General features: G+C 40.7%; 1 protein-coding gene across 3 annotated transcripts in view; it reads left to right on the top strand.

Moving 5' to 3' along the window:
- Nucleotides 1–17,722, top strand: part of CMC1 (C-X9-C motif containing 1) — a 36,962-nt gene that overhangs the window by 3,808 nt on the left and 15,432 nt on the right. The window contains exons 2-3 of one of the 3 annotated variants that reach the window (XM_069958638.1): nt 3,239–3,307; nt 7,487–7,576. In XM_069958638.1, coding sequence (XP_069814739.1) covers nt 3,280–3,307; nt 7,487–7,576 — 118 coding nt within the window. In that variant the 5' untranslated portion in view covers nt 3,239–3,279. Of the gene's footprint in view, nt 1–3,238; nt 3,308–7,483; nt 7,577–17,722 lie in introns of all 3 variants that reach the window. The other 2 variants (XM_069958640.1, XM_069958639.1) reach the window with 2 other exon arrangements.

The following is a 17,722-nucleotide window of genomic DNA, read 5'->3' as shown; positions in this document are numbered from 1 at the left end:
CATTATAATTTTGTGCTTATTTCAATATTCTACAGAACCTAGCAGACAAAAGACAGGTAGTCTGAGCAATAGTTTTTATTTTTTCCTCTATAGATGATGGGGACCTGGCATCCTCTTGGTCTGTCTGGTGTGGCTCTGAGAAGCCCTGGGGTAGACTGTGCTGCAGGGAGCACTATTCCTGATATCAAAAACACCAGGAAAATTAGGCAGATGAGAGAAGATCCTATAGGCAGCTAGTAACACTTGTTTACACTTATCAGAGTGAGTGTTTGCTCCATTACCTAAAGACAATATTATAGCACATCGTGCCATTCTGTCTAGGAAACACAATGAAGACCTGACAGACCCATTATTATTAGGCTTCATGTAGATGTGTTTTAATGTTACAGGGTTGTTGAGCCCTGGTGGCATTGCGTGATAGTATGGCATCGGGGGTAGCATGTCACTTTTTTCCAGTAGTTTACATACACATTCCAACAGGAACAGCCGAATGCCTTGTGATGACATTTAACGTATAGAGGTAAAGTATCCATTTAAGCCTGTGACGGCTTTGTGTTGTTCCATACAGATTTATCATATCCCACATCCTGCAAAATGGAGGCCACAATACTAGATCTGCGCTTTATCCATGTACCAAAAAAAAATCAACTCTGCGACATGTGTGAGACACCCTTTTTAGCTACTGGGAACAGGTCTTGGTTCTGTTCCCATAAGTTTGCAGTGGTTCTGCATTTTTCAAATATAGATATTTAATCTTAATGCAAAGTTCCGCGCTCAGGATGCTGATCACGTGTGAGTGGTAGGGAGGAGGGCAAAGGCAGGGTGACCACTTACCAGGTGCCAGAAGCAGGGATTAAAGTGTCACTGTCGTTATAACTTTCAAAATCTAAATCAACAGTAAATGTGATATAAAGCAAGTTTGCAATTTACATTCATTATTTCTTTTTAGTTATGATGCTTTAAAGTGTTACTGTCATTTTAAAAAAAACTTTTAACATGCTAGAGAGACATGTCTGTCCGTATCTGAATGTTCAGACACTGAGTGATCGTGAAAAAACGTTGCATTGCTCTCCTGGCTGTGTCACATGATCAGTTGGACTCCTAATGTTAGTCCATGGGCTGTTTTCACTGACTCAGAGCAGGGAATAACCCCTACCCCACTCCTTCTCACGATCAGTCAGGGTCTGAACACTCAGATCTGGACTGATCAAAACTTTCGACTTGTCTCTCTGACAATCCAGGTCCAGTCTCCTGAAGGTGGCTTTTTAGTCTTGTGCTGGTGTAAAAAAAGAGACTAAACACAGGAAGTCCCATGTTTCCCAGGCCATCTGAGCGCTCACAGAAAAGGCAATCATTTGATCGGACACATTTACTCTCCGAGACTCTCTGTACTGGTCAGACTTCATGTGTTTAATCTCTTATTTTTCCACCAGCACAAGACTTTAAATCTGCCTTCAGGAGACTGGACCTGGATTCCAGATAAGTATAGCTTAAGGATAACAAAAAAGAAAAAAAAGGACTGTAAATTGCAAACTTGCTCTATATCACATCTACTGTTGAAAGTTTTAACGCCGCTGTTCAGACAGTCCATATATATGCTTTTATGCGTTACTGCAAAAACTACAGCCGGAGAGAGGAGAGTCAGCTGTCTGGGACAGCCACGTTCCCTATAGAGAAGGAGACTGTTCACTTTATGGAGGGACATGAGGCTAAACTCTGTTAAAAGATTTTTCTTTCCTTTTGCGGATACTACTACAACCTGTATAATAGTCTCTTTGTCATCCTCAGCTCTTCTGAGAAACGGCAGGAAAAAGAGCAATTCTGGGCGCTTTTACCTTTTAGGAAATTTAGTTTATTCTAGTTTTTTTAAAATATGAATTCAACACGTTGTGAAAGACAAGCAGAACCCTGAACAGGCTGCAATTTACTGCACATAGACCCATATATACAGATCCCAACAATATCTCTGAATCATGTTTTGTTGGTTGTCTTCCACCACAGATCTTGGGATGGGTCACATTAAAAGGTAAAAAAAAAAATAGGACACACACAGGTGCCAAAAAATGGTACATGTAGTGATTGGACTTATAGGAAATGAACAGGCTTTTTATACTTGCATCCCCCATGAAATGAGTTCTGTAACATCTTTCCTTACAACTTTTCTGTTCTCTGTTAGTTTTCCTAGTAATTTTAAATCCATTTCCACAGGGTGTCACTGCATTACTTGTCAAAGGGGTGTGTCCCTACACAGTTTGGAAATTTCAGCAATGATTGGACATGTGAGGCACACCTAGTGGTCATTTTAGTACTAACTTTCTTGGAGGTGTAATAGAGGAATGGCATAAGCAGGGGTCTAAGAGAGGCTTCAGAATAATTTAATAGAGAGTACATTTAAAGCGAATCTTTACTACCAGACAACCCCCCCAAACTGTTGGTACCATTTTTATGTCCTCATCAAGGCATGTCTGGTCCTGGGGTCTGCTTGTCTCTTGGGGCCGTTATTCAGGATAAAAACAACTTTTATCCCAGCAGAACAGTGGAGTGTCAGTGAGATGGGGGTTAGAGCATCTGTGCCTAAGGCCTGCAATGCCTTTCTCCCCGCCTTTCTTCTTTTTCAGCATGTCCCTGGGCTGGAACTTTATCTTTGGCATTCTGAAAATCCAGTCCAGGGGCACGATGAAGATGGAGAAAGACAGGCAGGGCACAAGTGCCCCAGACCCTGCTCCATTGACACCATGTTGTGCTGTAATAAAACTAGTTTTTACTCAGAATACTGGCCCCAAAAGACAGACTGGGACCTGACATGCCTTTAGGAGGACATCAAAATGGTATCAGTGATTTGGGGGGCTGTCCAGTGGTACAGATTCGCTTTAAGATAGCACATTACCTATCCGTAAACAAGAAAAAAAGTCTTCTGACATCATTGGGTTTTAAGGTTACATATTATCAGCATTTTAAGCTTTTTCCAATCAACACGTTTTACTGCAATAACCTTAATTTTCACCAGCACAACTTTTCAGGCGTGTAAGCAATAAATATGTTGCATAGAGGGGAGCATTCATACTTACAGTAGACGGGTTGTGCTGACTCCACGCGCTATGCAAATTAATGGATCTGGGTCACCCTGTAACTAAGCCATGGTAGACTTAGATTTGCTGTGGAACTTATGTGTTAATTAAGTCATCATTATCTCCTGTATCTCTTAACTGTAACATTTCTCCTTTCTTGACATTTTGAGGACATTTCTGAGATCTGAATCTGAGAGCTGTGAGAGTCACCATGGACCTAGTGGCTGGGATGCCATCCTGTAAGAGCCAGTTAAAATAATTTACTTTGATCCATTCTTTTGTGCAAACAGTGGTAATGTGGCAGATAGAGCTCATTATATGTTCTGCTAGTAAGCAAACACATATAAATAAAATAAAAGTAATAGAACTATGCCAAGTATATAACTTGGATCATCACTGTCTTCAGCAGTCTCAGCGAGTGAATAAAATCGAGGTGTGCTTCATTTCATATGGGGGGGGGGGGAGGAGGGTGAACTAGGGTCCTTCGTTTTCATAACTGGTGGGGGTCCCAGAAGTTGGGCCTCTGTTAGTCACGTATCGCCTATCCCGTAGATAGGTGATAAGTAGGGATGGTCCAAAACTGCAGAGGTTCGGGTTCGTATGAGGACCGCCTGGCTGTATCCTAGTTTTCCAGGCGGTCCTCCCGCTGTATCCACCCTCTCCACGCAGCGGGCAGACAACGGGAATCATTACCGAGAATTTGGTTCGGACCATGCCTATAAGTTATAATTTTCAGATAACCCCTTTTTAGGTTTGGCATACATATAGCTATTGGTTGAAAGGTGTTTCAGTTAATCACAATCTCTTCCAACCCTTCTATACACATGCTTCGTTCGGCTCTGTAGATCAGGCATGCGTCTTCTCATAGGGAGGGCGGACACTGAAACTTGCCTTTAAAGAGGTCAAGTGGAGGCCATTTCAAATTAAGCTGCCTGATCCTTCTCTCTCTCAATATTCTCTGTTGAGGAGAGGGGTGGGGGTCAGAAGTTTACCATACACATAGGATGGTTAACCTACCCCACCAAAATAGGCGAGTTTAGATAATTTTATCGGGGCAGATTTAGCTAACACGCTGCAGAGGATTTGTGGAGCAGTTGCCCACAGAGGCCAGGTTCTACCTTTCATTTTTCAGAGGCTTTTTTTTTTAAAGAAAAATTTATGAAAGAGCCAATGTGATTGGTTGCGACGGGTCAGATTACTATAGAGTGTGCTTAATCCTTTATTGTGTTAGGGCCCTATTATGGTGCGTTTACACGTAACGATAATTGGCCCGATCGTACGATTAGCGATGTCGGAGTAACTATTTTTTTTTCATAACGAGCAGCGTTTAGACGGTACGATATATCGTACGGAAAATTTGTTTGGCGAACGCTTAAGCCTATCTCACACATTGGTTAAATCGGCGAACGACTGTTCACACGGAACGATTTGCGAATTTTTTGCGAACGATTTGATAACATGTTGAAAGATCAAAATGCGCAATGTATCGTTCGTCGTATGATCGTTCGCTGCGTTTACACGTACGATTATCGTTCGAATTCGATCGTTATCGCGCAAATTCGTACGATAATCGTTACGTGTAAACGCAGCATTACACCAACAGATTATCTGACAGATTTTTTTGAGCCAAAACCAGGAACGGACTATAAACAGAGAACAGTTAACAAAGGGAAGACTGTGATCTCTCCTCTTATAAAATCCATTCCTGGCTTTGGCTTTAAAAAATCTGTCAGATAATCTGTTGGTGTAATAGGGCCCTTATTCACACAATAAAGTCATCATAATGTTGGCTAACATGGCAGCAAACCAGGATCTGTACAGCATTTTGAAAACTAGCATAATGACTATAGATAACCAAACTTACTTAGGCCCTTATTTACTCATCCACAAAATTTTTGGGCATGTAATCCATGGTGCAAAAAGAAAAGGACATTACCTAGCACGGACCATAGTTGCAGCACAGATACCAGAAGTCTATGGGTTCCATATTTTTTGCGGATGCTGCCTCCGTAACATAGCTAGTATCATCATATTGACCATTCCGCTTCTCCTTTTTTTTTTTTTTTTTTACAAGTACTTTCCTCTGCAAAAAATACAGACAATACGGATGATACTGATGGCAAATTTTTGCAGATTACAAACTCAATATGATCTTCAAAAATATACTGACATATGAATCAGGTCTAAGTTTGCTCATCTCTATCAAAGACCTTAGTAGATTCCCCCTGTGTATTTTCTTGTGCAGTAACCTTATTCCACACACCTGTATTGCTGTTTTATCTGACTTTTTCTCTCCCTCCCTGTTGTCCCAGCTTTTGCAATGACAATGACACCTACTTCTGTTTAATGGCCAGGTCCACTGGGCTGCTCTGAATAACTGTTGTTGACCACAGCCGTTGTAGCTATTAGATGTATAGATATTGTGGTCACTGATGCAGGAAATCATTGACAGCTGTGGAGAAAGCATTGGGTACATACAAAAGGTAGGAAGATACACAGCAATGTGTTGGAAGGTATTTTAGTGTTATCAGATAACAAAAAAGTATTTGTTCAGAAAGTTTTAAGGGTAACCAATCGCCAACAAAACAGCTGTACAGCATTATATACAGTGCTATGAAGCCCCAAGCACTGATTCTGACCATATAACTAATCGCTACCAATTCTCCTCCTAGCCACCCAAAATTTTCTGGCACTGCATTGCTACAGTATTTGCCTTTATTTAGTCATCTGGGCGTAGTAGTCACAGCTAATGGGAGATTTTTGCTGTTGTTACACCTCTCTGGGCATGTCTACAATTGCAGAGCTTGCAGCTTCATGGAAGGGGGCCGTTCTGTAATCTTGTATGGATGCCAACATCATTTCTAGGCTGTACATGCCCAGTACACCAGCGTCCAATCCGTGTTTCGAGTACGGCCGATGATGTCCATACAAGATTACAGGACGGACCCTCCTTTTGTGTGTAATTGCACCTCTCTGGGCAGAGAGCCTGTGGAGGGAGGCTGTCCTGTAATCTTGTATGGATACCAATGTCATTGCTAAGCCGTATTCTAAACAGCGCACGGATTGGATTGTGGTGTACTGGGCATATCCAGCCTAGCGTTGATGTTGGCGTCCATACAAGATCACATGATGGTCCCCCTCCATGACGCTGAAAGCTCTGCCATTTTAATCATGCCTAGAGAGGTGTGATTACAGCGAAACCAGCGACATGACTACTTTTCCAAAGAGGACCGGTAAAAAAAGTTAATCAGTATGCAGTGCTAGAAAATGTAAAAGTTCATTTTCGAGGGCTAGGAAGAAAGCTGGTAGTGATTAGTTATATGGTCGGTGCTGGGGGTTTATAGCATGTATGTAATGCTGTAGGGCCATTGTGGCATACAGTAGATTGGTTCCCCTTAAAGTGTATGACCTCTGATCACTACTGTACAGTTCATGTACAGAAGTAATCCACATAATAACACAAGTAACTTTGGAAATAAATTGCTTTATTTATATTGTACTAATCCCAAGGTACAGCCGGTTTTATAGTCTAGAGCTGCATTCACATATCTAATGGCATCTGTTTCCTTGCTGGTTTAGTCTCTGTGAAGCATCCTAGGAAGATATTTTGGATTGTTCTCTCACCCCCTAATCATTGTCTTCCAAAATGATTAGAAATCATTGGCGTATGCGTGGCCGACGGCAGATGAAATCAAGGACTGCATGGACATCGTTAATGATGTCTGTGCAGCCCTGGCCGCACTGTTATTGAGCCATGTAATAGTCTTGGTGAGCAAGTGCTGATCTAGCAGATGGATGCTCGCTTACCACATGCATTGGGCTGTCTAATATGGCCTTAACGGGCAGCATTTAACCTTATCCTTTAGTACGTCTGTCATGTGTTGAGGCAGTTCTTGAGAGCTAATAGTGTTCCAGAAAAGTGCATTTTTCCCTAAAAAGATATACGACAAATGTTCACTTGTATTATTCATTTATAAAAAGTTAGTGTCCATTTCAGTGCATTCTGAGCTGTTTTAAACTTTGAATTAGTTTTTTTTCTTTTGCAGCAACAAGTTATTTAGTCACTAGGTATTTATGGTGTTCATCATTATTCTGTGCTAGCACATTACCAGAATGTAAGAGTCTTAAAGCAAAATAAAGCCAAATAAATTCAGTCAGTGAAGGAGGTGAAAATTGATTCTTCCTCAACGTCAGAGTAATGAAGCCTCAAGCTTTGTCTTCTCTTATTTCTGGTTTTCTGTTGGTACTTTCCACTGATTTATATCTGAACACTCAAGTTCTAAAACTTTTTCTTCAAAGTATTTTCTATTCACTAACATATCGTTGTACTGCAAGCTTATGCCACTTAAAGCAAAAGCACCTTTTCAAAAATTATTTGGTAGTTTTCTTTAAAATTAAGTCTCATTTTCTTGCAGAAGATGATGGTCTGCGACATGTGGAGAAAGATGTTCTTATTCCTAAATTGATGAGAGAGAAAGCCAGGCTGCGGTGTGCTGAACAAGTAGAAGGTGAGACAGCATAGTTTTGTTATGTACGATATTGGTAATTTGCCTATGAAGGAACCCAAAGTTTCCCAGTTTTACACCTACACTAACAAGACTACACACTTAATTGGATTTGGATAAATGATTCACAACCCAAGTACTTCTGCTCTATGAGCACTATGGTTGCCAACTCCTAACACTTGCACAAGATCAGACTTTAACAAGGCAGTATGTAACATTTAACATGGCAGGAGAGGAAGCTGGATGTGATGGATACAGGAATGGAAGGTCTCCAGGAATGACATACCCTGCCCTCGGTTTCAGGTCTTTTAATGCTGCAGGACATCAGATGACATAATGGGCATGTAATAAGTATGTGATAACCTGTATGTATTAAAATTAATGTCTGTCTGTGTGTTTGTATAGATGTATGTAGCTGAGTTGCGTATCATTTTCTTGTTCCATTAACCCCTAGACGACCCATGATGTACAGTTACGTCATGGATGTCTGTCACCAGACGACCCTTGACGTAATTGTACTTCATGGGTCACTAAGGTGCTATGAAGCGTACTTCATAGCAGGTGGGTGAGCAGCCGGGCCCTCACAGTTAAAGTGTAAGTGACAGGAGCAGCTCCTGTCACTTACAGTTCGGGACCCCCGCAGTGTGACTGTGGGGGTCTCGACCGCTTTAACGGACTGCGGAGCTCTCTTACCTTCCTTCGTGCGGTCCGTTCGGCGCTCTGCTCATTGAGTCTGCGACAGGCAGGCTCAATGAGCAGAGCGCCTATTAGATTGATCAGTGTATGCAGTCTGATGATTGCATGTAGATGTCCCCCAAGTGTGTAAAAGAAAAAAAAAAAAAAAGGGAAAAATGTTTTAAAAAATACCCCAAAGCCCCTCCCTCAATAAAGATTAAAATCACCTCCCTATACCACTATATAAATAAAACATATAAAAATAATAAAGAGGGAAAATAGTGCCAGGATTGCCTTTTTTTTCTGTTACATTATATATATAAAAAAAATTTTATAATGTGCGCGCGTCCTCGGTGACAGTTTCCCTTTTAATAAAAAAATATATATATATATATATAACATTAGAAAATATGTGTTAACCTGCATATGATTGTGTTCATACTGACCTACACAATAATGGTATCATGTTGCTTTTACCGTATAGTGCATTGCGTAGACACAGGAACCCCCCAAAAGTTACCATATTGCATTCTTTTTTCCAAATTTATATTTTCATAAATAATAATTCTGGAGTTCCATCATACATGATATGGGAGAATGAAAGACGCCATTACAAAGTACAACTATTCCTGAAAAAAAACAAGCCCTTACATGGCCCTGTAGATAGAAAAATTTAAAATGCTAGAGCTCTTAGAAGGGGAGGAGAAAAAAACAAAAGCACTTAAAATGAAAATTGGTGCGATCCACTGGGTCATTTTGGGCTTTGTCCCCAAAGGGTTAATATTTTCTGAAATCAGAATATTCTTGTAGAGCTTTTTTTTAAAGAAATGTAGTTTGTTGTTTGTCCTTAAGTTCTCTTGTAAATTACCTCCAACAAAAGTAATTAAATTACAGAAAAAGTTTTAAAAATGCTTGGCAAGTTCTTCTTTGTAAAGTTTTAAAGCGTAACTGTCGTTTCAGGGTCATTTTTCTGAAAACATTAAATATCTATAGTACAAGCGATTTTAAGAAACTCTGTAATAGGTTTTATGTACTAAAAGAGTTTCCTTCTGGACTGAAAAAGCAATCTCCCAGCCTCCCCCCTCCCATCAAATGAAGCAGGATTTTTGTGTCCATTATGTGGCTATGGAGAGGGGAGGGGCTTGTAGGAGTGACTGAGCACGGAGCAGTCCTGCAAAGCACAACACCCTGCAATCTTCTCTCAGTAAGTTCATAGATAAGCACTGACCTTTCTGACACTTGAATTTAGCGTTTTAGGTGCCCAGACAGTCTACAAACAGCTGACCTTCATGTCACCTCTTCCTGCTCCCTCATCTCCCTCAGCCCCTCCCCCCTTCATAGGCTTACAATGGAGAGAGCAGAGCCCGTCTTCACTGGCTTCTCTGTAATGAAGACGTGTTTGCCTGATAATGCACAGATAAGAAGTCAGGGGGGAGGCTGGGAGATTGCTTCTTGAGTACAGAAGGAGGCTTTTTTGGATGATGAAACCTATTACAGAGTTTCTTAAAATCGCTTAAACTACTGAATTCTGCAATAAAAAAAAACATGACAGTTACTCTTTAACCCCTTAACGACATCGGGCGTACGTATACGCCCCCGCAGGGTGGGCTTTAACGCAAACGGGCGTATACGTACGCCCGATGTTTCCCCGATCGCTGTGTGTTCACACACAGCGGTCGGGGAAGATGGCCTGGTATAGCAGGCCATCTCTGCTCGTCGGCACGGGGGGTGATTAACCCCTCCCATGCCGACGATCGCTGCTATATGCTGATCTATACTGATCAGCATATAGCAGCTGAAAACAGCTTTCCGGGTCATCGGTGACCCGGTGGCCCGGAAAGCAATGGCGATTGGTGCTGTCCGAGATAGCACCAATCGCCATTAGTGTCCCCACCAAAGATGGCGCCGATGCCACCCCCACGATCGCCGTGATAGGCCGGCGATCCAGGGATTATTCTGATCGCCATTATGGAGTCGGGAAGGAATTTTTCCCCTGTGATGAGGCTACTGTCGTCTGCCTCACGAGGGTTTTTTGCCTTCCTCTGGATCAACACAGGTTGAATTTGATGGACACCTGTCATTTCCAACCTTATAAACTAATAATTGGCCTAATACCCCCAAATAAATTAGAATTGTCCCTTTTCCCCAGCTAAGTAGGTATGGCCGCCATTCCCATTAGAGGATGCCATGATGCAATTACAGAGCCTCTGTGCTGCTGGGACAGAAGAAAACCCCCACAAGTGACCCCATTCTGGAAACTACACCCCATAAGGAATCTAACAAGGGGGGCAGCGGGGATATGGCCCCCTGGTAACGGCCAGATTTGTGGCGTGAAAATAAAAAAAATTATTTTTTATTTTCACGGCACATGTTCCACATATGTGCCCATCACCAGTGGGGTCCATATCCTCACTGCACCCCTTGTTGGATTCCTTATGGGGTGTAGTTTCCATAATGGGGTCACTTGTGGGGGGTTTCTACTGTCCTGGCTGCACAGGAGCTTTGTAAATGCGACATGGCCTCCATCCTCCATTCCAGCCTCTAAATGGCGCTCTGTCACTTTGGTGGCTTGCCCTGTGCCAATATGGCACATTATGTCCACATGTGGGGTATTTTCGTACTCAGGGGAAATTACCCTACACGTTTTGTGTTCACTTTCTTTTTTAACCCCTTGTGGAAAAGGAAAAAATCAAGGCTAGACCAACATTTAGTGTAAAAAATGTTTAATTTTTACACTAAATCATTGATCTTGTCTTGATTTTTTCATTTTCACAAGGGGTTAAAAGATAAAAAAAAACACAATGTGTAGAGCAATTTCCCCTGATTATGGAAATACCCCACATGTGGACATAAAGCGCCATGGGGGTGCAGAGTAAGCCTCCAAAGGGAAGGAGCGCCATTTGGTTTTTGGAGGCTGGATTTGGCTGGAATGGATTTCGAGGGGCCATGTTGCATTTAAAAGGCCCCTGTGTTGCCAAGACAGTTGAACCCCCCTACAATTGACCCCATTATGGAAACTACACTCCTCAGGGAATGTAACAAGTGGTGTAGTGAGCATATGGACCCCACTGGTGACGGACACAAATGTGGAACAATATGGCGTGAAAATTAAATATTACATTTTTTACACTATAATGTTGGTTTAGCCTTAAATTTTTCATTTTCACAAGGGGTTAAAAGAGAAAAAAACACACAATGTGTAGAGCAATTCCCCCTGAGTCCGTAAATACCCCACATGTGGACATAAAGCGCCGTGTGGGTGCAGGGCAAGCCTCCAAAGGGAAGGAGCGCCATTTGAATTTTGGAGGCTGGATTTAGCCAGAATGGATGATGAACGCCATGTCGCATTTACAGAGCCCTCGTGCTGCCAAAACACTGGAAACCCCCCACAAGTGACCCCATTCTGGAAACTACACCCCTCAAGGAATCTATCAAGGGGGGCAGCGGGGATATGGACCCCTTGATGACGGGCATTTTTCACGTCACCTTGTTCCACATTTGTGCCCGTCACCAGTGGGGTTCATATGCTCACTGCACCCCTTGTTAGATTCCTTGAAGGGTGTAGTTTCCAAAATGGGGTCACTTGTGGGGGGTTTCCAGTGTCTTGGCAACACGAGGGGTCTGTAAATGCGACATGACCCTTGAAATCCATTCCAGTAAAATCCAGCTTGCAAAGGCCAATTGGCGCTCCTTCCCTTTTGAGGCTCGTCCTGCGCCCGCTTGGCACTTTATGTCCACATGTGGGGTATTTCCTTACTCGGGAGAAACTGCGCTACACGTTTGGTGTTTTTTTTTTCTTTTATCCCCTTGTAAAAATGAAGGCTAGAACAACATTTTAGTGTAAAAAATAGAATTTTTCCTTTTTTACACCACATTGTTCTGAAAATCTGTGAAGCACCTGTGGGGTCCAGATGCTCACCGCACCCCTTGTTTTATTCCTTTAGGGGTGTAGTTTTCTAAATGGTGTCCCTTTAGGGGTGTTTTTTAGGTTTTGGCACCCCAGAGCCTCTGCCAACCTGAAGTGGTACGGTCATAAATAACCAAATATAACGGCGTTGAAATTCACTGGGCGCTCCTTTATATCTGAGGCTTGTGGTTGCGTCAAATAGCGCAATAGGGCCACATATGGGGTATTTCTATAAACTGCAGAAACGGGGCAATCAATATTGGGGTGCATTTCTCTGGTAATAGGTTTATCATTATGAAAGATATTGGATTACAATAAAATCTCTGCACAGAAAATAAAATTTTTCAAATTTCTTACACACTTAGCTTTTATTTCTGTGACTCCCCTAAAGGGTTAAAACACTTTCTGGGTGTGCTTTTGCAGAGTGTGGGGGTGCAGTTTCTGAAATGGGGTGCTTTGTGTTGCTTTCTAACACACAGGCCCCTCAAATACACTTTAAACCTGAACAGGTCCCTGAAAATATCTGATTTTGAAATTTTACAGAAAATTTGGAAAATTGCTGCTAATGTTTTAAGCTTTCTATTGTCTAAAAAAAATTAAATATAGTTTAATAAATGCCGCCAACATAAAGTAGACATGTTGCTAATGCTATTTAATGTATAATTTATGTGGCATAACCATTTTCTGTATAAGCAGAAAGGTTTCAAAGTTTGAAAAATGCATTTTTTCACAATTTTCACGTTATTTTGGTGTTTTTCATAAAGATTTGTTATGAGTATCGACTCCATTTTACCAGAAATGTAAAGTACCATATGTCACGAGAAAACAATCTCAGAATCAGCCAGATAGGTAAAAGCATCCCGAAGTTATTAATGACTAAAGTGACACAGGTCATATTCATAAAATTTGTCTCTGTCCTTAAGGCCATTTCAGGCTCTGTCCTTAAGGGGTTAACCTACTCTAATGTACCGGGATCCATGCCCATCTTTGGTGAAAACAGATTTGTCATAACCCACTTATATAGTACTAAGGATGGGATCGAATCATGTTCTGCATCAGTAAAACGTTTTCTCCTATACCCTTGTTAATCAGTATGTGGATCAAACTAAAAACCATATTCAGATGGGATAAGAATTAAACAAGAGTATGACAAATCTGTGTATTGCTGTTTGAGTATCTATCTGGGGTCCTGGGTTCAAATCCCACCAATGGCAGCATCTGCAAAGAGTTTGTATGTTCTCTGTGTTTGCGTGGGTTTCCTCTGGGTACTCCCTAATGGGGACAGGGGCCAAAATTTACAAACTATGTAAAGTGCTGCAGAATCAGTTGGCACTTTACAAATTATAGCATAATAATAATAATAATAATAATAATAATAATAATAACTATTATTATTATTCTGTACATATACCGAATATGTAAGTTTTATTTCATTGCTCCCCTGCATCCCCTTGGAGTCAACCTATAAAGGGCCCTATAAAGTAGTCCTTACCATTACATGGCACAAGCTTAGTAATCCATTATAACGCACAAGCTCCGTGTACATAAGCTTACAGAATCTTTATGGGCAGACTTTAGGGAAATGTAAAAATTACCTTTTCAGAGTCTGAGTTTCTTCACCTGTTCAGCCCAAAACATAGTAACAGAATGCTCTGTAATGTTGGTTTAACATGGTGGTCATTCTTTTTATTCCTATATGTACTGTAGGAAGTCCACAACATTACTTTAATTACATTTGCCTATTATTATATCTTACATTCTAATAATATGACACTGTAAAGTGTTAAAAGTGAACTGATTGGTACAGATAATATAAAGTGTTGGTTCACACCACCTAGGTCTCCTCATACCTCTCCTCCTCTGGGCACACAGTGATATTTAGTAAAAATGATTGGCCACAACATAACTTCAGGCCTCCCTTCTGCAAAGCCTGGCCAGTGTCAACCATGGTTTCAGTAACATTCACTTGTTCAACAATACTTAACCAACAGGGGCCATTGTGTCCCTCAAGGGTTTCACCTGCTTAAGAAGAGGACATTTTCAAGTGACATATGAGGAGTTACGTGCAAAGATTGGAGCCCTTTTCCAGCACCACACTATGCATTCCGTTAGCCTCAGGCTAAATTAAAATGACACTTGATAGAAATAACTTGTGGAATAGTTATGGCCTATTATGAGATGTGGTATAACCACAAGAGAAGTGTTAGATACTTTGCGGTCTTGGAACCTAAGCGCATAGGTTAGGTTGTGTCTGATTGAATCAGTTTGTGGAGAACATATGTTTCGTCCCTAAGGCATGTTTCTATCATCCTGTAAAGGTACCAGTATGAGTTGGGGATATTGTTTAAGAAGCAAAACATTGTTTTTCCTTAAATGTTAAGAGATGTTTAACACTCTAAACGTAGTTTAATGAAGAATTTTTGGTATTTCTAGAATATGCTGCCCAAAAATATGGGGATACTGGAAAGTCACGTGTGCATGTTAAAAAGGTCATTTGAATAACATTGACAGTAATGAAGTTCATCCCCCTTACTGCTGCAAAACCTTCATATTCTAATTCTCTGAATGCTTTCCTTTAGATTTTAGCCCATGACCACAATGATGCCTCCCTATTAGCTATTTAGACTGCACTGGTGTTGAATAATTATTTCTAATTCATTTCGAAGTTGTTCCACAAGATATAGTTGTTCCAAATAATAATCTATCTATCTATCTATCTATCTATCTATCACATAACCAAACTATATTGAAAATCATTCTATACAAAATACTAAAAGAGAGCAGGTTGAAGGGAGACAAGCCTCCTGTAAAGACCACCAACAAACAATTAAATTCACTTAAAATACAAAGTCATTTTTACCCTGCTTGCGTTCAAGCAAGGGTACCCCCAAACATATAGCTAGTCCCAGTAAATACACTACATGGGTCCCTTACATAGCTGATGATGCACCGGTTGATGCCGTCCAGAAATAAAACGAATCCAACAGCATCCAATCTTCCAAAGAATCTTCAAATCTTTTTTGTGCTCACAAGCATATACGACGTTTCGACTCACCAGTTTCGTGTCAAGTATTGCAAGTTGAAATGCGTATATGCTTGTGAGTACAATAAAGATTTGAAGATTCTTTGGAAGATCTGGTGCAGTTGGATTCATTTTGTATGCACACCCACGTACGCACGAGATAGTGGGCCCCAACGTGCATCCCTACACCGTTCTACTCAAAGGACCGTCTAGTGTCTTGCTGGACCCCACTCTCTACTGTAACGGAGCCGTCACAGAGGGGAGGGGTTTTTGTCACGCTGGGAGCTGGTGGGCCTCCAGAGCTTTAGGCCGGGTTGGTGCTCCGAATAGACTGGCCCCGTGCGCAGGAACTGGGCCATGTTTCAAAAAAAGGACCGTGGTATTGTCATCCCGCGCCATATAAAAAACTTAAAGCGATGTACCCAATGGTACATTTGCTTTAATTTTCAATGTCTCTGGCGTTATGGGAACACAACAAAAACTATTGATGTCCTATCCATCAGCATCTCCCCATCTTTGGCTGTTTACTCGTCTTTTTACACAGTCTATTGTACAAACATTTATTCGGCTAATAATCGACCTGTCTAAAAAAAACTATCTCCTTTGTGTACAAGAAACTACACTCAACAGTAGATTAAATTAAGGTTTATGCACTTAAAAATACTTATTTTATTGTTCCTAAACACTGTATAATGTCCACGAGAAAATCTGTTCCTATATACAGGTATACATCTGTATGTAAATGTATCTCTTCCTAGATTTTTGCACACATATTTCCCTTAACACATTTTCCCAAATTATTATATGCAAAGGAAAATACAAAGAGAACAAAAGCCTCTTTAAAATGTGCATATGTATCTGCGGGGGTAGGCAGGTTCAATCCAATGCTTTCAGAGCAGCATGTAAAATATAATTTGGGAGTGAACTTTTATTCCATTTTCAATGTCATCTCAACCCAGCTTATCAGGAGAATTAAGTGAGAGAGCTAGCACCACCATTACTATGTACAGTGTTTTTTTTAAGGGGAAGGAGCAGCTTTTACAAGGACAAAGAGACATGAAATCACTTTCAATGAAAGAAATGGGCCTCATTAAAGCCACCAACAGCAGTTATTGACAGCTACACTTCCTATTAACAAGGAGCATTTAACTAAGAGTTTGGCTGTTGGATCTTTGGAGTTGATCTAATTTGCTAGCATTAATGAGTTTCTTTTGAGCATGGACACTTGGTGCTCACAGCTATAGATTCGTTGGACTAATTAGGATACAGAATTGAACAGAATGTGGTAAAGCCTTAACCTTCTACCATAACCAGCTGGGGCTATCATAAAGACCAAAAAGCCCAAATGTTCCCTATTCAGGTAAAAGTGCCCTAATGAATATCAATTTCAGCAAGCTGACAGGTTTTCTTTTTTCCAACCATGATTATTGCCCAGAGTGATGTTAGAAAAATAATGTATTTCATTCTCAAGTCGTCTACCTTTCATTTCATATGTAATATATGTGTAATTTTGTATCATATTTGCCATCATTTAGAGGGATATATACGCAACGTGAAAACAAAAGTAGTACTTGATATGTTTCGTAGCGTTTTTCTGCTAAAAAAGGTGAACGTTAATTTCCATACATGCAGTTGTTTAGTTTTATCTCTGATTTTTTATTGCGAAGTCCCATTGATATCTTACTGTGTAGACTATCACATGGAAACTCACGTAAGTGAATTCCCTTCTTTTCAGTAGGCATCATTTTGTAGATCTTTTGACCATTATGGTTTGTTTCACACGCCATTCATTTGTAGGCTTGCCTTTCACAAGCAGCACACTTCATTGGATAATCTCCCACAGTGCTCACATTGTATGGGAGTTTTCTGCTTGGCCAAAAATGCACTGAAAGTGCTCAGAAAAAGGAGAATGGGCTGCGACTTTCTTGTCCACAAACAGACTTGGAAGAACAGGCTAACTGTGAAATAAGTAATACATTGACTACACCAAAACAGTAGTGCTTAACATAACATTGCCCCGTGCCTTCTATCATGGTGAGTAGTTTATACAGTAAGTCTTCTACGGGGATTGTAGGACTTAAAGGTTTTAAAAGTGGCACTTTGTAATCTGGCCTTTAAGTGTAGGGACTACAGGAAGGATTAAGGGCTCTGAATAAATCTAGACATTAGTAAAAGGCTTTCTACTATTAGAGACAACTTTTCACTATCCTAGTAAAACACCTCAGTTGGTCTCTCTTACGGTACATATTTTATATGTATTTGATGTTGATAAATTGTGTTCCTGAGCCAGTAGATTCAATTAGGTAGGTGTATCTTAGAAGAACCTTAGAAGAGACATCCTATAGTTTGTTGTTTACACTGGTGTTATGGTACCGCTCTATCATGTATGTGTTCACCTGTAGTCCGATCCAACCTAAATTATTAGAGTTGGGCTACTTTATGATGCGTTTACACAGAAAGATTTATCTGACAGATTTTTGTAAGCCAAAGCCAAGAATGGATTTGAAAAGAGGAGAAATCTCAGTCTTTCCTTTAGGACCTGTTC

This window comes from Dendropsophus ebraccatus, chromosome 2, assembly GCF_027789765.1.
Source record: "Dendropsophus ebraccatus isolate aDenEbr1 chromosome 2, aDenEbr1.pat, whole genome shotgun sequence".
Classification (NCBI taxonomy): Eukaryota; Metazoa; Chordata; class Amphibia; order Anura; family Hylidae; genus Dendropsophus; species Dendropsophus ebraccatus.
The sequence above is the reverse complement of the archived record's forward strand: the minus strand, read 5'-3'. Positions and strand labels throughout refer to the sequence as shown.